This window comes from Erythrolamprus reginae, chromosome 1 (assembly GCF_031021105.1).
Source record: "Erythrolamprus reginae isolate rEryReg1 chromosome 1, rEryReg1.hap1, whole genome shotgun sequence".
Taxonomy (NCBI): Eukaryota; Metazoa; Chordata; class Lepidosauria; order Squamata; family Dipsadidae; genus Erythrolamprus; species Erythrolamprus reginae.
The window spans coordinates 92,678,008-92,704,154 of record NC_091950.1 but is presented as its reverse complement, the minus strand read 5'-3'; the positions used below and the strand labels follow the sequence as shown (position 1 = coordinate 92,704,154).

Genomic DNA, 26,147 nt, shown 5'->3' with positions numbered 1-26,147 from the left:
ACCTCCAATCTTCGTCTTCCAGTTATCCACCACTACCCAACCTGGGACCTTCCTAGGATGTTGCAGTCACTGATAGGACCTCCTTATGAACCACTTCGTTCAGATACCCTGAGGTATCCTACAAAGTTGCATTCCTGGTGGTGATCACGTCGGCTCTCAGGATCTCCGAGCTATCCGCACTTTCCATCAAGAAGGACTTATGTATTTTTTATTTGAACCATGTTCTCCGAATACATTCTTGGTTCATTCCCAAGGTTAATTCCTCCTTTCATAGGGCTCAGGGGTTAGTCCTGCCCAATTTTTGCTTGAACTCATCTCATCCATTGGAAAAACTTTGGCACACAGTGGACGTCCATAGGGCCTTATGCATATACATTAATAGATTGCGCCAGTTCCACAAGACTGAGGTCCTTCTGGTGGCCTTCTTGCCTCATTCTTTGGATCAGAAGGTGTCCTCCACGACTATTGGACGTTGGATTTATGGGACTTTGGGAATCATGGCCCACTCCACATGTAATGCATCAACATTTGCAGCCTGGCCAACCCAAGCGCCCCGGCAGAATTTTGTCAAGCAGCAACTTGGATTTCTCCTTCTCAGTTCATCCGCCACTATAAGATTGACAAGTTTGCATTGGCTGACATGGCCTTTAGCCGTAGGGTCCTACAAAAGGTCCATGAGGAGTCTCACTGAATTGGACTTGGACTTGGACTTAGCCTGGGGACTTTGGGGCTTTAGTGCATCCCATGCAGAATGATGGCTCCACCCATGATGGAGAAAGTGCATTAGTCTTACACCTCTTTTCATCAGGTTGAGCCATCATTCAATCCCTCCCTTGGGGGATCCTTGCTGCATGCTCCTTATTTCTTGATCAATCTCTGTTGCCATTGTTACTTTTGTAGGTTTTTTGGGGGGGGGTGTTTGTGGTTTTGGTTTTTTTCTGGGATTCGCTTTTTGCTTGCCGACATTCGCCCTTTTTTCTGGCAGTCTCAGGAAGGAAGGACTCGAGCCACCTCGAGTCTGCTTCTTTGGTCTCATCGAAACTTGGTCCCAGCAGGATGGATCCATCAAAAAGAACAGACTCGGTCCTCATTCTGAGTGGACAAGGACATCTTATCCTAATGATGGCTCCTCTTGATAAGAAAAGGCATATTGGGTAAGACCAACATCCTTTCTGGCTTAAGTACTTCTTATCTATAGAACAATCTTATCTATAGGGGGAGGGCCTTCTTTGTGGCCGTCCCGGTTCTATGGAACCAACTTCCCTCTGATGTCCGTACTGCTCCCACCCTACTCACTTTCCTAAAGGCTGCAAAGACAAAGAGATACTAAAATGTCTAGATTCTAAGAATGTGAAACAGTTCTTGGATGTTCTGTTTTCTGTTTGTTTATTATTATTATTATTATTATTATTATTATTATTATTATTATTATTATTATATTGATGGTCTTTGACTGTAATAATGGGGGCCATGAATTTTATATCTGTCATGGCCGAATCATACTGAATGGTATGCATGTGTGTTGATTGGATTGTTTGAGTTGTGGGTTTTTAACTGGGATTTATAGTTTTAGATATTTATATTTGACTTCTTTTTATTGTATATATTTTTTCATATTGTTGTAAGCCGCCCTGAGTCCTTCGGGATTGGGTGGCATAGAAGTCAAATAAAATAAATAAATTAAATAAATAAACAAATATATGAGACATGTCATCCCATAGATGACACAGAATTCTTCACTTAACAAGTGCTGCTACAGAAGGAGACTCAAGAGGGGAATTCTTTCTTGGGAATCTTCTAAAAAAATTGGCCACCAAAGAAAGCATAGTTCCCATTCTTATGACCTTCCAAAAGCTCATTAAAAACTGACTTTACAAAAGCCCTTTGAGATTTCATTGCTATAAAACCACTGATGCCTGAGAATTTTATATTAATTTTATTTTACCATAATTATATATTTTATTCTGTATTGTGGCATTTTCTTGTTATTATTGCTTAGGCTGAGGTTGTTTTCACTTAGGCCTAGACTATAGCAGTTTATAAATTCATAAATAAAATAAATTTATTTTATCCCTTAAAGAATAGGTAATAAATAAATAAGCAAGAATGCATGCATACAGAGGGGACAAAGTCCTTTTTCCCTTCCCCCCATCAGATCAGTTTGAGATTGCCAACAACAGGGGAAACACATTCTGGAAATTCCAAGTTTATCCTCATAAACAGAACAGCAAGATGTGAAGTTAAATTCAGGCATAAACTGCAGGAATGCCCCCAGCAGAAACAATAACTGATACAAAATGGGATCATCTTTGCAGGCAATTTGAAAGGAAAGATCACTTGGAATTTACTGCATTTTTCAGATTATAAGATTTATCAGAGTATAAGACGCACCTTAGTTTTGGGGGAGGAAAATAGGGAAAAGAATTTTCTTGGCAGGTATTCATCTGGCTAGCGTCCTTAGTCAGGTCAGCTTCAGCACATTACTTTATCTCCTGGTTAGGGCTTTAGAAAAACTTTATTCGGAGACAGTAACAATGAAAGAGCTTGCAAGCCAGTAAGAGCTGGGAACATCATTAGCACCTGGAAAGAAACATTCGGAGCAAGTAGAGCAATGGGAAAAACCTGCAAAGACTTAGGGTTTGGAAAACATTCTTTGCAGAGAATAACAGTGAAAGAGCTTGCAAGTCGGTAAGAGCAAGGAACATTGTTAGTACCTGGTAAGGAGCTGGAAAAAAACATTCGGAGTAAGTAAAGCAATGACCAACCACCACCACCCTAAAAAGATAAGGTTTGGAAAACATTCTTCGCTCAGAGTAACAATGAAAGAGCTTGCAAGCTGGTAAGAGCTGGGAATATTGTTAGCACCTGGTTAGGGCTGGAAAGAAACTTATTTGGAGCAAGTTAGAGCAGTGAAAAAACCCTAGAAAGATATGGGGATTGGAAAACATTCTTCTCAGAGAGAAACAATGAAAGACCCTGCAAGGTAAGAGCTGGGAAGATTGTTAGCAGCTATATAGGCGGGGGGGAGGGAGAACTACATTTAGAGTATAAGACACACCCAAATTATTTTAAGGAGGAAAAAGGTGCATCTTATACTCTGAAAAATATAGTGCATATTGAACCACTGGGTATGAGCCATTAAATGTTGAGTCCAGCTCCTTGAAGAGTCAATCAAAAACTTCATAAAGAGTCACAACAAATCCTTCTTGGCTTCTGTTGTCTGTAGCTGCATCTCACCTATATGTAAACTTTACCAAATCTAGCTATTCTTTAAGAAATGCTGTATAGTTTGCCTCTCCCACAAGATGTCTGGATTATGAAAAACTTAAGATGCAAAAGTTTCATTTGGGTAGAAACTATAAGTCACTGAAAAGGAGACGTGCCAATGTAAAGATTACTAAATTTCTGTAGGCAAATTCTGCGTGTGGCAACCAACTTGGCTCAGTTGTCTGGTTGATAAAGAGACATAACTATGGATGCTGTTCTTGCATATGATTCAATCATCCAGCCTATCTGTTCATTTCTAGATGTTGAATAAATGACAAATGGATTTTTACATCTAATATTTGGAAAAGGACCTTCTAAAATCTGGAGGTAAATTGAGATCTATGATATGAAGATCATATAATTGACTAGATCTCTGTACCTAAACATGTGGTTTTTTTAAAAAGTTTTAGAAAAACACCTTTTTTTTATCAGATCGACCCTTGACAGGAATGGAATTAATTATCTTTTTAAACAAATTCACTGATTCTAGGATGGTGGTATACTTCTTTTTCAGAGATAGAGCAGTAATAAAATCCATTGGCACTGTGTCTGAAAGTTGCAAAGGGAAATTCAGCGGCTGCATCAAGTCATCTGGAACAGATTTTGCCCGGCGGCAAAATATAACAAGACAAAACATAGTTCTTGACATTTGCCTTCACTTAGTTACTTTCCTATTCTGAATTGAAATGGTCATTCACACTTTAGTCACCTCATTAAAGGCTAAAGCTGCAGTTGATCCAGAATGCAGTGACATGAGCATTATGCCAGTGTGACATAATCACTCTGCAAACTGCACTAGTTACCCTTTGGCTTCTGGGTGCAATTCAAGGTCCTGGTTATCACCTATAAGCCATTCATGGCAGAGGGCCTGGTTATTTGATGTAACACTTTTTTATTATTATTCGGCCTTCTCGTGTGTGATTGGTTAGAGTGGTGGTGCTCAGGGCCCAGGAACTGTGCCTTTTCTGTCACAGCACCTGGCCTCTGGAATGATGTCTCCTCAGAAATTGATATCTCCAATCCTGGTGACATTCAGGAAACTGTAAATGACCTGACTATCTTTACAGACTCTGTGATAGAGTAAAGATTAATGTAGCTGCTGGATGAATTTTCTTTGGTAATGTATTATTTGGGGGGAGGCAGTTAGGATTTTGTGTTTGTGTGTATTGTATTTTGTATTTTTAATTGTAAGCCAACTATTGTCATTGGGAATCAGGCTATAAATTGTGTAAATAAATAAATATACAATAGTTTTCTTCATATTCCCTTTCACAGGCAGAAAATCATCACACACCAAGAATCATATAAGAATATAGATATGTGTATTTCCTTCCTTCCTTCCCTCCCTCCCCCACTCAGAAAGAAAAGAGGGAGTGGTAACAAAATACAAGTAGTCCTCAACTTACAACAGTGGTTTAGTGACCATTCAATGTTATAATGGCACTGAAAAAATGTGACTTATAACCATTTTTCATAGATCTTTTCAACATCCCCATGATCATGTGATCAAAATTCTGATGCTTGGCAACTGGTTCATATTTATGACCGTTGCTATATCCCTAGGTTATTGTGATCACCTTTTTGCCATAAACCAAATCAACAAGAAAAACAGATTCACTTAACAACCAGTTTATTTACTTATCAATGCAATGATTCTATTAACAACTGCTTAACAATGATTCTCTTAACAACTCCATTACAGCAAGAAAGCTTTACAAGCTTTCTTGCCTTCATGGAGCAAAACTCACTTACTGGTAAATATCTCACGTAAGACTTAACTTTTGGGCTTAATTGCGGTCACAAGTTGAGGACTGCTTGTAGTAGAGATGAGGGAGGAGAAAAGTAACTGGGAAAGAAAGAATCCTGTTGAAGCATTGCATAAAAAGAAAAGGCATTTTATAAGGCAAATACAGTAGCTCTGCTCAAGAAGCAGCTAATATTTTGGGTATTTTACAAAGGGCATCCATTTTCTGCAGTTATTTGTAGCCACTTTAAGAGAAGCATAATAAATCAATATAGAAAGCCATCTAGTTCAGCATCAGCAGTTTGGACTAATGGTTAAAATACCAGGCTAGAAACCAGGAAAGGTTAGATCTAGTTCTGCCTCTTAGCCTTGAAAAACAGCTGGGTGGCTTTGAACATTCACACACACTCAGCCCAACTCATCTCAAAGAGTTGCTTTTGTTTGGGGAAAATAGAAAGAGGAAGGAGTATTGCATATATTCACCATCTTAAATTCTTCATAAAAATAATAAAGATGAGATATAAATAAAATTAATACTGTATTTTTCGGTGTATAAGACATACCTAGATTTTAGAGGACGAAAAAAGGAAAAAAGTATTCTGAACCAAATGGTGTAGTATTATATTGTTTAATAAAATACCAGTGTAGAAAAATACTTTTTATAACCATGTATACTTTTTAAAACCAGGTACACTTTTTACAAACTTCAAACTTGACAGCTTCAAGATTTGTGGACTTCAGCTCCCAGAATTCCTCCACCAGTCACAAGCCTTAATCTTGCCAGGTTTGAAGACCCTTGCCCTTTCCTTCCTGTTGCCCCATCCACCGGAGACCCATTGTAAAATTGGAGCGGGGACAATGTTTACCTGCCTACACACTTCCTAGAAAGCCCAGTGCATGTATCAAAAAAGTCTTGTTTCTGCAAGAATGAACAATAATGTTTCCTTTTTAAGCACTTTAGCCAAAACCATGTTCATACATTCAACTTTAAGACTTGTGGACTTCAACTCTCATTCTAAGCTAGTTCTCCTCTAACTGGCCACTTTGCTCATTGAACCTCCCAGCTCTATTTACAAAGAGCCATAAAGATTATCACTGGAGATTCAGGAAAGAAAGATCAAAGGGGGAGGTAGCGAAGCGACAGTACTCTGTTAGTCGGCAGCAACTGGGGTGGCAACAACTGGGGTGACAACTCCTCAGGCAATCTGGGAGCAGGTTTTGTGCAGGAAGGGCAGCAGTGGTGGGAAGGGCTCATTTCAGGCAGCAACAATGGCAGCTCCTCAGTAATCTAAATATTTAAGTGTGGAAGTGGTTTTACTGCTGCTTAGGGGAGGCCTCGCTAGGGCAGCAACAGGGACAGCAGCTCCTCAGTAATCTAAATATTTAAGTGTTAGGTCAGCTATTTTGGCCTCAAATAAACAAGATTTTATTTTCTTTGTCATGGTGCAATTCCACTAAGGCACATTCAGAATTTGTTATATATGAAAGATATTTTGCAAATGGTCATTACTCACTATGAAAGGGACATGTTTTCACCTTTGCATTCAGTTTCGTTATGACTGCCATTGTAGTAGTTTCAGGAAGAACTTCTGCTTTTTCTCCTTCTGAGATACTGGATTATTCCTTCATTTCCTTCTTATTTGCTTGGCTTTTTCTCCTTTTTTGCCAATAATATTCATGCACATGTTTATGTAATCTCTGTTAGTTTATTTATTTATTTAATTTCAGGGACCTTTATTTCATATCAATTAATATTGGGTAGACCAATGGATTGCTGTGTAGCAAGCAATTTTTGAAAACAATTGGGAAACAAATTGACATAGACATAGCCACCTCTGTCTTGGAGTGGAATTGTAGAATAGATATGTGTTTTCATCATTAGCCTTTTACCAGCACATAGTAAAGTTGCTCATCCTAAGTACAGGTGGTATTGTAAAATCCCTGACAAGACAGAATAGCTGTGGCCGTTACCTCCTAAGGACATTATCATCTGTCCATTCATCACCCGGGGGGGGGGGGGGAATCTTTGGCCACTCAGAGAAGGTCTGCAACTTGGGAGTCCTCCTTGATCCATAGCTGAATCTGGAACAACATATCTCAACTGTGGCAAGAGTGGGTGTGTACACTGGTTTGCCTGGTGTACCAGTTGTGGTCTTATTTGGACAGGGAGTCTCTCCTTACAGTCATTCACACCCTCATCACCTTGAGGTTCGATTACTGCATTATTCTGTACATGGGGCTACCTTTAAAGAATGTTCAGAGGCTGCAGCTAGTCCAAAATGCAGCTGCGTGAGCTGTCATGGCCTTCCCAGGTATGCCCATGTCTCCAAATGCAATTTAAAGTGTTGGTTGTAACCTATAAAGCCCTACATGGTTTAGGACTAGATTACTTACGGGGCCATCTCTTGCCTCATATATCTCAGCAGCCAGTCAGGGCTCACAGAGTTGGCCTTCTCCAGATCTTGTCAGCCAAGCAATGCCGGATGGCAGGCCCTAGGGGAAGAGCCTTCTCTGTGGTGGCTCCAGCCCTTTGGAATCAACTCCCCCCCCCCCAAGATTCGCGCTGCTCTCATTCTCCTGGCCCTTTTGGAAGATGCTGAAGAAACACCTTTGCCAACAGCTTGGGGCTATTGAATATAGATACTCTGTTCCAGCCCACGTTATGACAGATATGGATGAATGTGATTGAATGTTTTTAGTGTTATTGTTTTAGGCTTGTTACATTTGGATTTTTTAAATAAATAAATAAATCTCATGAGATACCCTTTTTCTATTTCTGGCCTGTCTATCTTATTTATTTATTTATTATTTAAACTTCTAGGCTGCCCTTCTACATAGACTCAGGAAAACGTACAATACAAAATTACAGAATGTGGAAAATCCAAACATTAAACTCTATAAAACTAATCATAAAACCTAAAACCTATAATAAATATTAAACTAATCCTAAAACCCCCAATCTTATTACTGACTGCTAAATTTTCCTTCATTTATATATTTTTCTGTATATACCTTTGACATTAACATGGCCATTACTACTTTGATATCGTTTATTTCAGTGCCACTATAGGCTTTGGAGCATATTAGGGAATTCCCTAGATATCAATCAAGTATTATGCATTAGTTAACAGGATGTAGATATTCCAAATTAAGCAGACAAATTTCCTTGTCTCTAAAATTGATTGATGAATTATGTTCCATCAAGTTGGTATTTATTCTTAGAGACCACATAGATAGATTTTCTCTCTTCTTAAACTTCACGTCTTTCAACCGTGCACTCATCACAATTAAAACTTAGTCCATCAGTCTTGTTGCTGGTAATCCTTTTTATTCTGCTTCTATCTTTCCCAGTTTTACAGTCTTTTCTAAAAAAGCTAGTCTTTACATAATGTGTCCAAAGCAGGATAATTTAAGCCTAGTCATTTGTGCCTTGAGGTAGAATTTTGGGTTAATTTGTTTGATGATCCATTCATTTTGACTCTGCACACTATTCTGGAATCCAAGGCTCTGTTCCACATAGAATATATGTGGAACAGTCTTGATATATATTTAGGATATACAAATATTTTATTTTCCATAATTCTTATTTATTTATGTGTTTGTTTGTTCATTCATTCATTCAATTTCTATAGCTGCCCATCTCAATCAGTGGCTCCAAGCAGCTTAACATTTTTTTAAAAAAATTACAATTAAAAATTCTAAAAACATTTTAAAACAATGACAATGATAAAAATACTAAAAATATCCAGATTAAATATATATCAGAACAAGATACTTGACCAGTTAACAACACAGCCAGGAAACAGGACATCAACACATTTGTATCAATTATGATTAAATATTTTGTTTGTTCTTTAGACACATTTTTGAGGTGTGAGGGTGTGCATGTGTTTATTACTGCAAGAAAGCCTGGTTAAATGTATGGAAACAAAAGCAAATAGCTTTTTTCATAGCAATTTTAATATATCAAGGGTAGCACCATAGTGTTAAGCATGACAGTGATGGGGAATGGGGATAAAAGAAATGTGTGTTTTGTAACAAATATAGGGAGGCATGTTTATCTGAAATGTTAAGAGTGCATAAAACTATTAAATCGAGAATCTCAGATTAGTTACAGTGGCTGCAGCATTCCTTGTGAAAGAGGAAATTCTATATGATCATGACCATCTCCTGTCATATAGCACACCACAGCCTTTTTTCTTTTATATTTTTATTGTAAATAGTATACAGTATAATGCATTCCTCAGTAATCTGCTGTCTCACACGTATGTTTATCCACGATACATTCTTTAATTCTTTCTTTAATGAATACAGTGCACATAACTTTACTAACTAGATTTCCTTAATCTTTTTAAAGTAAAATATATGATATAATTATGTACAAGTGATGAAATAACATTGTGCATTTGTATAAAGTTTTATACTTCTGTCCAATTTATATAAACCCAAACAACAGTAGACTTTTTATATCAGTTTCATAGAAAATTTTTTATATAAATTGAATTATGTTTTGGGGGCATCTTATTATATTATAAAACCTACACCCTAAATAAAGAGACCGCTTACATTATTAGTTGTTAGGTTTTTTTTTTTTTATTTATTTATTTATTTATTTATTTATTTATTTATTAGATTTGTATGTCGCTCCTCTCCAAGGACTATATATATATATATATATATATATATATATATATATATATATATATATATATATATATAAATATATAAATAAAATGTTTTGGTACAGATGTGTCTAGAAGCATAGCAGGCACATGCACATTTTTTTGGAAATTTCTTATATGTATGTATGTATGTATGTATGTATGTAGATTGTTCTGAGTTCGGGTTTTGCCCCATGTAATATTTTGAGTGATATATATATATGTATCACATATTTTTTGCTGATACATACAGAATATAGTTGTCGGCTATGAATAAATTAACTGCCTTGAAATAACCCTGGGTTGGGCCTAGAGGCAAAAAGGAGCTGTGATGTTCCTTCAATATACTAAGGTAATCCAACAGAAAAAACATATAGCTCCTCCCTGGTACAAAGCTGAAGGGATCAGATCTGGTAGCCTAGAGGTTAATTCTCTGCCTTACAAGGCAGAGGCCCCAGGATCAAATCCCAGTAAGGGTATGGCTAGCTGATGAGGCCAGAACAAGGCCGAAATAGCGCTATCCTAGTCTCCCTTATTTACAGCAGCACGAAGCTTATAACTTCAGCCTGATGATGGTGAATGTGATTTCACCAAAACGTCACATAGACACTCAAAATATTACACCGGGCAAAACCCGAACTCAGAATAATCTACATATATACATACATACATACATACATACATACATACATACATACATACATATTTGAAATTTCCAAACATGTGCATGTGCCTGCTATGCCCCTAGCCACATCTGTACCAAATTGGTATTTATTTATTTATTTATTCGATTTTTATGCCGCCCTTCTCCTTAGACTCAGGGCGGCTTACAACATGTTAGCAATAGCACTTTTTTAACAGAGCTAGCCTATTGCCCCCACAATCCGGGTCCTCATTTTACCCACCTCGGAAGGATGGAAGGCTGAGTCAACCTTGAACCGGGAGCGGTGATGAGATTTGAACCGCTGACCTTCAGATCTACAATGGAATCATATTTAAAAATATAACTATTAAACAGTGTCAATTCAAAAATCTTGAATTCAGATCTGTTCAGCATGTGGTCTAAAAGTTGCTCATGCCCTCATCACCTCGAGATTCGACTACTGCAACACTCTCTACATGAGGCTACCTTTGAAAAGTGTTCGGAAACTTCAGATCATGCAGAATGCGGCCACGAGAGCTATCGTGGGGTTACCTAGATTCGCCCACGTCTCTCCAACACTCCATGGCTTGCGCTGGCTGCTGATCAGTTTCTGGTCACAATTCAAAGTGTTGGTAATGACCTTTAAAGCCCTACATGGCATCGGACCAGAATACCTCCGGAACCGTCTTCTGCCGCACGAATCCCAGCAGCCGATAAGGTCCCACAGAATTGGCCTTCTCTGGGTCCCGTCAATTAAACAATGTTGTCTGGCGGGCCCCAGGGGAAGAGCCCTGGCCCTTTGGAATCAACTCCCCCCAGAGATGTCCCCACCCTCCTTGTCTTTCGTAAATTACTTAAGACCCAACTGTATCGCCAGGCATGGTGGAGTTGAGACATCTCCCCCAGGCTTATATAGTTTTATGTATGGTATGCTTGTGTTGCATAGTTTTTAAATGATGGGTTTTTAGATGTCACATTGTTATTATTGTTGTTGTGAGCCGCCCCAAGTCTCCGGAGAGGGCGGCATACAAATCTAATAAATAAAAAAATAAATCAGTTTGGGAGCTATATTTACCAAATAATCCATGATTTTTAGATATTACTGTAGCTATGATATCTGAGTGCTTACTTCATGATTCAATAGCTGTTAATTTGTTCCAAAAAAAATTCTTTTAGTGATAAAAACGGACATGCTACCAAGTTTAAGCAAGGTCTACTACTTCTCGGATGGCTCTTCTGCACAGTATAAAAACAGGAAAAACTTTATAAATGTATGCCATCACAAGAAAGATTTTGGAGTGGAAGCTGAATGGCACTTTTTTGCCACTGCTCATGGCAAAGGTATATGTGATGGCTTAGGAGGCACCATGAAACACCTTGCAGCTTGAGCTAGCCTCTAGAGGCCATATTCAGACCAAATCTTAGCACCCATGCAACTTTTCAAATGGAGTGAGAAAAATATTCTTAACATCCAGTTCATATATTGTAAAAACCAGGACTACGAAGAGAAGGAAAGTTCGTTAAAACATTGGTTACAGGAAGCAGAACCCATCTTCACCCAGATCTGTGGTGAGGGAGAATCACTTCATTGCTCTTACCATATTTTGCCTTTATCTTTTATGTTTTATTTCAATTCATTTAATTGTTGTAAGCTGCCCAGAGTTATTGAGAGTGGGAGCGTATACAAATTTAATACATCATCATCATTAACAAAATAATATGTGTTAGTGTATTTTTCTTGTTTCATCAATTTTGCATTCTTCTACAGATACATTAATGTATCATTTAAAGATATCACAAAGAGTAGTCATACTGCCTTTAGAAATTTAAAAAAAGTTTCATATTTAGGTAATATTAAATTCAAGGATCCCTGGGGCCTCTTCTAAGGTTCGCACTTAATTTGTTGATATTTCCTATTCTGTTAATGAAAAAAGTTTACCTGTTATCTAATATAGAATATCTGGAGAGCTCATTTGTTTTATTGGTTAAGGCACCAGGCTCTAGAAGACATCTGTGAGTTTTAGTCCCTCTTTAGGCATGAAAGCCAGCTGGGTGACTTTGAGCCAGTCGCTTTTTCTCAGCCAAAGTCACATTATAGGTTGTTATTGTGGGGGAAATGGGAGGATGAAGGAGTATTGCATGCGTTCACCACCTTGAATTATTCCTAAAATAATAAAGGTGAGATATAAATAAGCAAGCAAGCAAACATTGTTTAACTGCAGCAAGCAAGTCTCATTGCAAAACACCAACATTTTTGTAAGGCAAAATATTTCTACTATTTGGTGCGGTCTACAGAATATTCATTTGGAAGTCTGTTCTGTTTTGTATATGTGGCATAGTTCATTGAAAGATATTGCCTCGTTCCATGTGTAGATTTTATGGGGGTAAACTCTCCTAAGAAAATTAATTACAGGTAAGTGGTGTTGTTTTGTGAATAGAGATGAAATATTACAATACTAAATGCTCTGTGCTTTTCAAACCTTTCTCAAATCTCAGAAAATGTTTGCATCTGGGAATGAGCAAAGGTTCTGACCAGTCCTTATTATGCTGTAAGCGCAACATCATCCCTTAACTGATCTGCTTTTCCTTGAATCTGGGAGTCAGAAATCCCTTTTTCTCTTCTGTTTTTCTGCTGCAGAAATTCCCAACATTCCCATTTTGTGGGCTCCAGAGAGGGGTAAGCAATATCTTCAATCCCAGCCAATGATTTCTAATCCAGTTCATTGCTAGAATTTTTGTTTGTTTTATTTTGGCATCATTTATCAAAAACAATTTTAGATGCGTACTCATTTTTAAAATTTCCTTGTGGAGTCTCATGTTTTTAATTTTGTTTTTTGGAGGATCCCCAGATCTCCATCAGGCATTAAGGCTTAGCCTCATCTCCATTTGTGTTCTGTATTCTTGTGAATTTTCATAGTTATGTTGCCCTATATTATTTATTAGAACAAGAGCATCCAAATTCTGGGGTTCTTTTACTTATAGTAATCTTAGTTACCAAAACAATAGTGTATTAACAGCCCTAATAGCTACTCAAGAGCTTTGTTTTCCTTCCTTGGCAGCTGCTTTTTCTAATCATACATGGGCATGGCCCTATTCAGTCTTTGCTTTAAAAAAATGATATGGCTCTCATTGCTTTCTTTCTGCTTTGCCTACTTGCTGGCTACCTGGCATTGCAATGCACTGTTTGCTGCTTGATTGCCTGGAATTGGTCTTCTTTGCCTTTGATTGTAGTATTTACTTAACGTATTGCCCATGAGTTCTGGCTGCCACTTGTATGTGACTATTGTTGGATACTCCCAGTTACCTCTTGTCAAATCTTTCCCCTCTTTTCACTGTTTCCAATGATATTATGCATCTGCTGAGTTCATTGAATTGCTGTCCTGAAGATTTGTGCATCTGCTAATTGATCCTGCTCTGTCAATTTGCTATGTCTGCCTTTTTTTTTCTTGCCTTGTCTGTTTGACCACTAGCTTATGTTGATCACATGATACCTTTAGTATTTGACTGCACATTAGTACTGCCATTTCTATGCAATCCCAATCATTTGCTGATTGTGTGCTCTTGTTTATATACTGCTTACTCTTCCATCAAAAAATTAAAAATGTGAAGAAGAGAAAAATGTTTTGATCTGGCTTCAGTTTACCCTTATTTAAGTACCGTATGCTTGGATTTTTAGAATGTATCTTTATTTATTTTTTAATCAGAATATTACCCTTACAAAGTTTAGAGCAGATCTCCTGCTGTGTAACTTTTTCTTTGCTAAATTTATTGATAAGACTATCTATAAGGATTTACAGTAGGGAGATTGGATGTTTAGAAACAGTACAAAGTGGGGGTGCTTTCCACTGGGCTATTTTAAAAAAAGGATAAAAAATATTTCTTGACTACTTTTGCTTTGCTATTTTGTGTAATGTGTTGTCATGTCCAGTTTATACCAGTGGACTAACAGGAGTGACATAGATGAACAGGTCCTAATTATTATTCTAGTTAACAAATGTATAGTCTACAAAAAGAAATAATAGAAAAATAGCCCAGAAATGCTAAGTTATGTTTAGAAAAAAGCTAGAAAGGGCTCTCAATGGAATAGCTGATGTAATTCCATCATATATCATCTATTTTTTTCTTAGGGATATTATTTCATACCTTTTTAAAGAGAATTGTAAGGGGAAAAATTCTGAATACTCTAATTTATTTAAGAAAAAAATCTAGAAAGTATTAGTTATTCAAAAGACAGTAGCATACTCTTTAAAATACCTTCTGGCAACTTTCCATGCAGTATTCCAAGAAGATGCAAGGACCTTCTGAGAAAGAACCCCAACTTCAAAGTAGGTCTTTCTCCTTAGTCTCAATGTTAAGATTTCACACAATTGAAATTGTCTGGGAATTTTTCTCTTAATCTTCCATGAAAATACAGTATAATATCTGACTTGACATAAATTTCCATTCTCACATTGTCATTCAACTAATAGAGAATCTTGTTTCCTGAACCATATATTGATGGCATGATATTAAATAAAATATATTTAAATTGCTAATAGCAATGACTTCCAGTATAACAAGACAATTATTGTACATCTGGTTTTGCTTTTTTCTGATATTAATAATTTGAAATGGACACAGATTCCATGTAGTAAAACTGAAAAACACTCTTGAAGAATTCTAATCCTGTTCTTGTTTCTTAGAAATCTTCTATTTGCTGCAGCATTTTTTCTAAACTAAGTCACAAATATGAAAATTCTTGCTTTTAATTTGAAGCTTTCATTATGTTAGAATTAGTATTCAGTCAGTCTCCATCATAGAATTTTCTATATTCTACCATTTTAAAATATGTGTGTGTGTTCTGAAGGAGCAGGCATTTTTTAACAAATGTTCTTATTTACTAGAATGATGTTCCAACTCAGATATTAAATAAAACACACATTCTTGAGTTTTATGTATCATTTCTTGCATTTTTTTTTCTATTTGGAACTTCTTTCATAGTTTGAATAACTTTTTTGTCTTGTTGTTCGTGATATTCAATTCTTAATAAAATTCTGTTCTTGACTTTTCTATTTGAAAAACACTTCATTTTGCTCTTTGACTTGTGTATGATATTTCAACTGTGTTTTAAATCTGTTGCTCATATGGATAAATCTTCGCCTGAAATCTATTAGCATCACTTTCAAGAAAGTTTTTCTATTATACTTTCAAGATTTTAATCTTGTGAGGAGGGAGGTTGGTAGTACTCTAATTAATTTCTTCCTAGTAAAACTAAAACAAGAATACTGAGTTACTTGCAACATTTTACTCTTACCATTAAATCAGAATTTTTATTTTTATATGCATCCTCATCCCATTCACCTCAGTTTAAGAACTGCAAAATTAAGGATTCAGTATATTAATTTCTTCTAGAGTCTTACCATTTTAGCTGACATTTTTAAATTGAAATCTTAATACAAATTGAAAATTCCCCAGTGGAAAATCTCCTTATCTTTAGCTTTGCCATTCAATTTAGCTAAATGTCTTAAGAATCACGCAAGGCCACATTTGCAAAGATTTTTAACTACATTTAGAAAATTAATTTGTATGTTTGAAACTGAGTTTTATACTCTTATGTAGAATTGGTATATTAGTGGATCACTATATAATAGGCAAAATGATTTGCCAATTTAGAATTTACAAACGTAATACTTCATATTACTTTATATTACCATCAGAATTCCATATTATTTAGGTGTACAGTTTGCAATTTTTCCCCAAAGTGCATTTTCTGCACATATAAATGATGTGATAGGGCAGTCATGTAATTCCTATCATTTTTAATTTTTTGTTTGATTAATGTTTGTTTTATATGGCTGCCACCTCAAACAAGTGATTCTTGGTGGTGAACAACCATAAAAATTATTAAAACCAAATTACAAGCACAATGCAAAAGAAAATGAAATATAGATAGCAGCTGAAAAAATTATGATACACATGTATGTTAACAAGATCAAGAGTAATGGATGGGATTGGTTTTAAATTTTATGTGATATTATTTTTAGAATTCTTATCTCTATGATGTTAATGCTGTTAATTGTCAGTTACATTTTTACTAAAAAATGTAAACCACTTTTTCTTAGGAGCATAGTAGAATAGAAATCCTAATAAATAAGCAAATAAATAGTAGAATCTCTGAATATTTATAATAGCTTTTGTAAATTAGAAAAATACACATAAAAATAATTGTACATCAAATTTAATAGACTGTTCTTTCCTCTTTAACTAGGTACAACTAATTTTGCAAAGCCATGACTTCCAGTCACTATCAGTTTGCTCCCTGCAAATCTCATGGTAGCAGTAGCATGTTAATTGGTGTAGTCTTTGCTCTCCCTATGTTAAATTGTGTATGGTGCATGTTTCAGCCAAGGTTTGATGCATTTAGACATCTTTAACAAAACTTGCTTGAAGTTCCTCTTCTTAATCATTTGGTGTATGTATTGCCTTAAGTTAACCTAATCTATTGATATCTATTGATTATCAGCACTATTTTGCTTCTAGAGCCTTTCAGTTTTAATTGCTCTCATTTCTTGCATCATCCCGAAGCACAGATGACCAGATGCAAAGCTTTTATATTTTTATTAAGCCTTTCCATTATAACCCTACCATTTAAAGGGTGAGAAGTAATGAGGAAACTATTGTTTCAAGATTCATTTGAACGCCAAAGTATCAACAATTGAGATTACATTAAAATTCCAGTTTAAAGAGGGGGCTTTAATGTCAGTGACTACAGTGACACAGGTACATGTAACCCATAAAATATTCCTTCCTGAATCCTATTGCATCAGTGGGCTATTGGCCAGCTGCCTTGTTTTGAGTGGGTTATTCCCTTTTCAGTAGGATAATGCTAATAGGTCGCCCACTTGGAAGCTGTGACTTTTATGAATAATATTTCATTAATAAAATCACTCAGAGTCTTGTTTTGGCATAAATGAGTTACAGTATATAGTGGAGGCTGATGTTTAATCATTCTAATTGGGACACCCTTAGGCCTTTGGGCGCCAATGCTATAGGCAAGGATTTTCATTATGTCCCTTGCCATTTATGGACTAGATGTATACCTTTTCTAGCTGTCCTAGAGGACAAAAGTGGGGAGTGGGGGTTTGGTCAACTGGATTTCCAAAATAATCACTGCATCATTGTAAGAGGGAGTATTTCATATAGACTTAAAAGAGGCTATGCTATACGCTCCTTAAAACACTCTTAAAATTGCTGTATGAGATAACTGTTTCCTTGTCTCCAGGTTTGCCATTTTAGGAAGATTATTGAGAGTATGTTAGGGAAGCAGCTTCTAAGTTCCCTAGGAGATACTGGTTGTTGAATGCTTTTTAGTCAAGATTCAGATTGAGATGGGGAATAAATTCCTTCTAATCCTTTTAGATCTCTCAGCTGACTTTCATACATCTGTCAAGTATCTTTTTTGGATTATATGCAGAATTGGGGACACTACATTGCAGTTGTTTTTATCCTTCTTCAATTGATGTTTCTAGTTGGTGGTTGTAAGTGACAAAATGCCAGACCTCCTTTACTTTTAAACTTTTGTAAAAATCGAGGTTGTATATTGGTTCGGAGTGTGGTATCTTCAGTATGTTGATGATACTCGACTGTATGTTACCTCTCCAAACCATTTCAGTTATGCAATGAAACACCTACAGACAGTTGGGATCTAGATGAGAAGAGACAGGTTATGTTGAACCCAATAGTGAAAGATAAAACAACTGAAAATTGCCTAGACCAGGGCTGTCAAACTCACAACCATCCAGTTTAGCAAAGGGGAAACAAGTCGTAATATGTCACATGATGATACCATGATGACATGGGTTTGACACCCCTGGCCTAGTCCAATTCTCAATCTGTATTCCGTGGACTACTGGAGGAGGGAGTCTGTGAAGGCTTGAAGAAATGTTATGATTTAAATCTTGGCGTCTTGGTAGTGTAATGGAACGTGACCAGGGGAACTACGGGAAGAGAAGCTGTCTAGGAAACACTCAGACAAAAGAAGCAGGAGTCCCCAGGGGCTTAACAGTCGGCGAAAGTAACTTAGGAAAAACCCATCCTAAAACCTGACTGCCGTTAGGGTGCTTTTGTAACTGATTCGCAATTATATTCACAATCATAATACTCTCAGCATCCTATGGTCACATTATTATCATTTGTGACTTTCAGTGCTGGCTTCCAGCAATCAAAGACAGTGGGGAAGCCAGCAGGAGGCTGCAAATGACAGCCATGTGAAAAGATCGACCCAACAACTGCAGCTTCCAAAACTTCTGTTGTAAGTTGGCACACTCATGCTTTAAACTGCTTCGCTTAGCAATGAAAGTCCCAGTGTCAATTATTGTAATAAAGTGAGGACTCTTTAAATTTTAAAAAGTGTAGAAGCTACACATTCTTAGTTCTGCTTTTAGGTGTTTGTTATTTATTTATTTATTTATTTATTTATTTATTTATTTATTTATTTATTTATTATGCCTCCTTTATCTTAGAATGACAGTTTTTCATTGGGATAGATTTTGATTAAAAGAGTATTAATATTGGGAGTGACTAAAAGAATCATATTGAGAAATTGCACATTATATTATTTCAGTTGTTAAGGAATAGTTGTCAGAAATGTGTGATCTATTTATTTGAAAAAGGCAATATTTTCTCCTAATCTAAGGATGTAGCAACATGTCTCAGTATGCCAGAGACCTTTTCATGCTTTACAATAATATTTTGTGTTTATTATATTATGCTGTATTCATTACTCTTAATAAGTATAATATATAAATGTTTCCCTCTTTTCTGTTTCTTTGTTATGGGTTGGGTTTTTCTATTTTTTCTTTTGATTTTGTTTTACATTTTAAAAAAATTAGGAATTGTTTTGTTTAAGAATTGTTTTGTTAACTATGTGTGATAAAAATGTAAAATACATTAATTAGTAATTGCAAAAGAGGTATTAGAAATGTAGAATATTCAGTAAACCTAGGACATAAGTTGGTGTTTAATAGATATCTAGATTATAGTTATAGATCTATAATTTCATATACAAGTATTTGTAAGGACAAAATACTGTAGAGAATGAGTGTCAAACTCGTGGCATCACGTTGCCGTCATATGACATTTCACAATATTTTTCCCATTTGTGGAGCTGGGGTGGGTGTAGCCTGCACATGATGTATCTGGCCTTCAGGTTGCCAATTTTACAGCCCTGTTGTAGAGGCTAGATCTATGCATTAATTATGATGCTGTCTCTGTCAGTAGAATATTGCATTCCGCGCTATTTCAATTTTTAGATCTCTTTTTCCCATATTAGATTAGATTAGATTAGATTTATTGGATTTATATGCCGCCCCTCTCCGCAAACTCGGGGCAGCTCACAACAATGGTAAAAAACAGTACATAGTAACAAATCTAATATTTAGAAATCTAAATTACAGTTTTAGATTAAAAAGTCCAAAAAAGAAACCCCAATATATAAAAAACAAGCACACAATCGAATCATACACAAAAACTACATGGGCAAGGGGGAGAAGTTTCAATTCCCCCATGCCCGACGGCAGAGGTGGGTTTTAAGGAGTTTACGAAAGGCAAGGAGGGTGGGGGCAATCCTAATCTCTGGGGGGAGCTGGTTCCAGAGGGTCGGAGCCCCCACAGAGAAGGCTCTTCCCCTGGGTCCCGCCAGACGACATTGTTTATCCCACCTCTTATGTATAAATGTAGTCATTTCAGTCCTGGTATTAACCTTGATGAAATAAACCCACTTTATATTTCTTCCTTTTACTTCTAACAATCTTAATCTTTACTTTATTCAAATGATGTTATTATAGCATGTTGTAATTTTGAACAGTTACTGAGCAAGCAGTCAGTATATGGATACTATTTGTTTTCTCAAGTCAGTAGTTGGTAATATTTGATATAGCTGAGTAATATACAGTATTGATAGCACATATCTGTAGTTACCTATACAGTACTGTATAGCACATTGCAGAGAGGTGTCATACTCCTATTTCTGCAAAGTTGAAAACAAAACTGAAATTAAACTGGTGTATAATCTTAATACTTGATGACTATTTATCTGTTCATATTCATGTTCACCTAAGAACAGCTAAAGAATAGTTTCAGGTTTCATTTTTGTGTCAAGAGTTCATTATAATTAATTGGTATTTTAAGAAAAATACTTTATTATCCATTAGTCTGAGGCAGAGGTTTCAAACTCAAGGCCGTCAGGGTTGCTTAAGTCTGGCCTGCAGGACCAGCAAAGGACAGACCCACAGTGCCTCTGCTAGCAAAAATTGAGCCCCTGCACCTCATTTTCGCTAGCAGAGGCTTATCCAAACAAATTAAAAACAAACAGAAGGAGAAATGTTTCCCTTTTTGCATTTGAACATACAAGGGACAAAAAAGGAGAAGGGAAAAGAGGGAAAGTAAAAAAGGAAGGAAAGAGAGGAAGGAAGGAAGGAGAATGAAGAGGGCAGGAAAAAGAAGGGAGAAAGTGAGGGAGAGAAGGAGGAAGGAGGAAGGAAGGAAGGAAGGAAGGAAGGAAATAATGAATAACGAAAGTCTCAGGGAATTCCTGCCACCAAAGATGCCCCCGACACGAATGACGAGATGGTCACGCCCACCATGGCCATGACCACCCCAGCCACACCCACCCAGCCCTCCAAGGTCAAATAAACCCTGATGTGGCCCTCAATGAAATCAAGTTTGACACCCCTGGTTTAAGAGATAGATCCACTATTTTTAGATCACTGACTGAAAAGATCGCCATTAATCCTGAGACATTTTTTTAAAAAAATGGAATTAAACAATATAAGGAATCCTTCGAACCAGTTTCCACTGGTTTCCCAAATAGTGCACAAGCAGGGCCTAATCTTACATTCTTTTGTACCTAGTTTTCAGATTTATTAGATTTAATTTTGTTAGGCTCTTTGTTTTCAATAAAGTATTTTAAAAGAAAATTGGCATATTCTAAGACAAAGCAGAGTTTTCTAACACAGACCTTGTGCAACCTGTAAAGGGTAAAGAGACATACTGATAAATTAAAAATAATCACAGCTGCAAAGGAATTCCTGGCATTCCAATCGTTTCTTAGTTAGCCTTCTGTAAATTTTGTGATTAGCGACTATATGTCCACTGTATCAGCATTGGGTAAATAGACAAATACCCTATGGCAGTCACGTACTAAGTGTATCACAATATGTTTTTCAAAGTACAAATGTCATTAGCTTAAAAAGGGTTCTCTGAGTACTCATAACAAACAAAAACTGAATTCTTTTCTCTCAGCTCCTTGCTCTGTTTCTCTCTCAGTGTCTAAGAGTTTTCTGAATTGTTGATTGTGAAAAAATAGTACACCCCATTGAATTTAACTTTTTCAAAATATTTTAATAAACATAAATTTTGATCTTTATTTCTACAACGTTAATAGATAAAAGGAATGTTATATAATGCACCCTGTAGCTCACTTGTGCCCAGATGTCCAGGAACCCCAGCATATAGCAGGGTCCTTGTTGATCTAGGCAATAGATGATCTGGTATAAATTTCCATAAATTATATTTCACTTATTGTTTATGGGAGAGATTTATATTCCTTGCAGACAGCTGGTCATTTGCATTTTTTTTTAGAGAGTCATTGAGGCCTTCTGGATAAATGGGTTCTAACTTACCTCGCTGTTGGTTCACTTCCCGCACCAAGTGGGCATGCCTCATGTACAGTGCCAAAAAATCTTGGGGGGGGAGCCAAAAACAAGAGGGTGACTGCATGCACAGTGCTGAAAACTTGGCTTGTGCACATGCTCAGAAGGAAAAAAAAATTAAAACGTTTTTAAAAATGGTACCGGCCAAACCGTGTCCATGATGTCATTGTAACATCACCAGAGGTTCTCTACCAGTTCGGGCGAACTGACCTGAACTGGGAGGAACCCACCCCTGGGCATAAATAATGTGAAATTTAAGATATGGGACCAAGGTGTGCAGGCTAATAGCTAAAAATGTCTCATATACTAAGTTTAGCTGATATGTCATCAAGAGATATTTTTAGTTAGTAATATTGTCCTTGATTATGATTTATTTACTGATTATGACAAAGGCAACTGGTAAGAAAGACTTTGTATTTGGTAATATCTGGATTGTTGTTCTGAGTGGTAGCTGGTACATTTTTCCAGTTACCTGAATTTCAGACTTCCTTTCTTTTATAAATGCTCTAGGAAATCTATTAGAAAAAGAGGAAAAATTAAGTTATTCTGTATACATTACAGCTTATACACAGGGGTTTCCAAACTTTTGAACCTCAGGGACCACTACATTATAATTTTAAATCTCATGGACCATTAATATGAATCGAGCGCGTCAATTGTTGAAGTGCCTGGACTCCCAGTGACAGGATGGGGTCCTTCAGGCATTCGCTCCCCACCTTTCCCCTCTCTCTTCTTTCCCCCCACTCTTTCTCTCTCCCACTGTCTCTGTCTCATATCTCTCTCACACTGACATCTCTCTCTCCCCCCTCTCTATCTTTCTCTCTCTCCTTTCTCTTTTCCCTCCCCCCTCTGGTATCTCCCTCTCCCCATATCTCCCTCTCTCTCTCATTTCTCTCCCCCCTCTGTAATCTCTTCCCCCCTCTCTCTCTCTCATTCTTTCTCTCTTCCTCTTTCTCCTCTCTCTCCCTTCCTCTCCCTCTCATCTCTCCCCCTTTCTTTGTCTGTCTCTCCCTCATCTCTTTCTCTCGCTGTATGTCATCTCTCTCTTTCTTTCTTTCTTTCTCTCTATCTCTCTCTTTCCCCACCTTTTCTTCTGTCTGTCTGTCACTCTCTTTCCCTCTCTCTCTCTCTCATTCTGATTCTCTGGTGCTTTCTGGGTCTCGGTGCTAGTTCGGCCTTTGTTGGTGCTAAACATACCCTAGTTGCTTGGGGAGATGCACGAACTGCTCTCCGCCCTGACACTCGCCCGACCCGGTTGTAGCTGATACTCCATGTCATAAAGGGCTCCAGGAGGAGAAGGAGATGCTGTCTTCCCTATTGTGAGGCAAGCTAAATTTAAATGCACTGTAAAAACAGTGGGTAGGCCATGGTGGCGTCAACAGCAGCTACAGCGACAAGCAGCCAGCAAATCTCTATCCCTTGCTCTTCCCTTCTCAGGCCAGACAAGGAGTGACTAGGAGGGGAGGGGAGTGGGGGGGGCAGCCCAGCCACCGGTGGGCTCAGCCAACAGGAAGCCACAGCAGGGGGGAGAACAAGCTGCAGTTTGCTGACACCATTACTTCGGTCTGCCTATGCCGCCCTTTCCTTGCATAATTACCTCGTTCCAGCCGGCAAGGACTGCACTGCAAAGTTGCAAGTTTTACACAGCTCCCTCTACGATGGAGATTTTCAACCCCACCAGGAGCTGCCTGGCCGGTCCCATATTCCAGTGCTCTAGTCACAGGAGTGGCCATTAGTCATCCCAGAGCAGTTCCTCCGTTTGGGTATGCTGAGGAGCACCAAAGCTTTCTCACGGATCACCAGTGGTCCACAGACCACCGGTTGGTGACCTGTGCATGAGACTATCTGGTCCTTTACAAAAGATAGGGGGGTTTTCTTTGCCCATTCAGTAATATTTGTAATGATCAGTAGATGGTCATGAAAGACAGGATAAAGTAATAAAACTAAATATAGATCATCTTAAGCATTAAAACTCTTTTTTCTCCCGCCTAATCTTATGCAAGTGTCAATTTTATTTCTCCTCACATTATATACTATAACAGTCAACTATGTATTTTGTATTGAGTTATGCATTTGATTGAAAGACAGGGATTCAGCTTCAAGATTATAATTCTATACTGTTTATATTACATACAAAATTCATTTTAAATTGGGGGGGTTTTTTAAATAAGAGCACAATATAATTGAAAGCTGGCTATCATTTTAATCTCAAAGATTGCCTCAGTATACAAATGCTTTCTAATTAGAAAGAGATCTATTAATTATATCATTAATCAACAGAAAAGGACAGAAAATATAAATATTAATATAAATATTAATAGGGGCAAAACTGTTGGGGTCAGTGATTGAAAGATGCAGTTTTTGATACAGAACAAGTTTCAGATATTATGGCAGAATGTGATATCGACATAAGCTAATGTTAGTGAGATAAGTATGTAATGATTGTATGCCCAAATTGATTCACAATCAAATCCCATGTTACACCGATTTTAGGAAAGGCATGGTGAAATTTATTTTATCTTTATATTTTATTTTTGTAGTTTTCACTCAGTCTACTGTTTAATCTTTGATTACAGGCTACTAAAGAAGTAATAGAACGGGAGGCCCCAGGGATGGCCTTGGCAATGCTGATGGGATCACTTAATGTTACACCTCTGGGCATGCTCTCTAGGTAAGAATTCTAACAAAAATATGAAAAGTTTTTCTCTAGAAAACCTAAGGTAGTGGAATGGCTGCAATGAACAAAAGTAATTCATCACCCCTTCCTCCTTTTGATATCAAATGGCTTCTTTTATTGTTTTTATTTGCTTTACTTTTTTATTGTGGAGTATTTTGATAGATGGAGTTCAGGAAGAAAATACATTGGATCTCTCTTGCACAATTTTCACATAGTAGCAATGTGTACCAGTTATATATTTGCTTCAGTAGACTACACAACAATATTTTAAAATAGATTGTGGATCCCATAGTGCAGCCACTGAGAGATAATAACTTGCCTAAAGCTTACTTTTCATTTGGGAGAGATATCATAATCCCCCAGTGAACTTCTGTGGCTGAGGTGGCTGAAAATATGGGCATTCCTGGTGTCTGTTCAACGTACCTCTACATCAAATTACTTCTTGTGTACCAATTATTTTTTTCAGAATTCTTTTTATCCCCAGTTAGCACTGATTTCCCTGTTTTCACTGTAAGGGTCCTGTACTAGCAGACATTTAAACGAAATCTTGCAAATCAATAAATATGCATAGTTCTCACAGAAAATACTTCTAAATTGTGAAGAATCTATATGAATCTCATGTTTAAATAAATCTGAACTAACTTTTATCATGTTAATGTGATTAAGTAATGCACTTGATTGAACTTCAGTTATGACTGTAATGAAGAAAAATAGCACTTGTCTTGAAATAAATTATATAAATATTTGACATTGATATAGTTGAAATTGCGTCATGCATCAATATTTGATTAATGGAGACAGAATGAAATACAGTGATACCTTGTCTTACGAATCCCTCGTCATACAAACTTTTCAAGATACAAACCCGGAGTTTAAGATTTCTTTGCCTCGTCTTAAAAACCCTTTACATCTTACGAACCTGAGCTCTCTTAATGCGCCTGCGCTCTCCTACTGCGCATGAGCTATCTGACTGCCGAAGAGATCCCCCTCCCTTTTTGACTGTCACTGCCGGGATTTCCCTGCCGGAATTCCCCGCCCCCTTTTGCTTGCACCTGAGGAGGGGAACACTGGAGCTCTGGAGCTGCCCCATTTCCCTGCCACTTTCCCCTCTAGCCCTCTGCTTCCACTGCTCCCCGCAACCGCCCCATCCTGCTGCCCAAATCCCCCCTAGCCTGCCGCTTCCTTCACCCCATCTCGCTGCTAAAATCACCAGTCCAAAAGCTTCGTATCTTGCCCCAAATCTCTCCAAAAATCGCTCCCCCAAAAGTGATTTTTGGAGAGATTTGGGGCAAGATACGAAGCTTTTGGGAGAACAATTTTTGGAGAGATTTGGGGCACGATACGAAGCTTTTGGGGGAGCGATTTTTGGAGAGATTTGGGGCAAGACACAAAGCTTTTGGGGGAGCGATTTTTGGAGAGATTTGGGGCAAGATACAAAGCTTTTGGGGGAGCGATATGGGAGAGA

General features: G+C 37.3%; 1 protein-coding gene across 10 annotated transcripts in view; it reads left to right on the top strand.

Moving 5' to 3' along the window:
• The window catches only part of GPHN (gephyrin), a 255,398-nt gene that overhangs the window by 123,567 nt on the left and 105,684 nt on the right, over positions 1 to 26,147 (top strand). For 6 of the 10 annotated variants that reach the window (XR_011559725.1, XR_011559726.1, XM_070759271.1 and 3 more), the window contains 2 exons: positions 12,954 to 12,992; positions 24,582 to 24,676. Coding sequence is in view for 7 of the 10 variants with exons in the window: in XM_070759271.1 (XP_070615372.1) it covers positions 12,954 to 12,992; positions 24,582 to 24,676 (134 nt within the window). In the remaining 3 variants the exon portion in view is untranslated. The remainder of the gene's footprint in view (positions 1 to 12,953; positions 12,993 to 24,581; positions 24,677 to 26,147) is intronic. The other 4 variants (XR_011559728.1, XM_070759242.1, XM_070759216.1 and 1 more) reach the window with 1 other exon arrangement.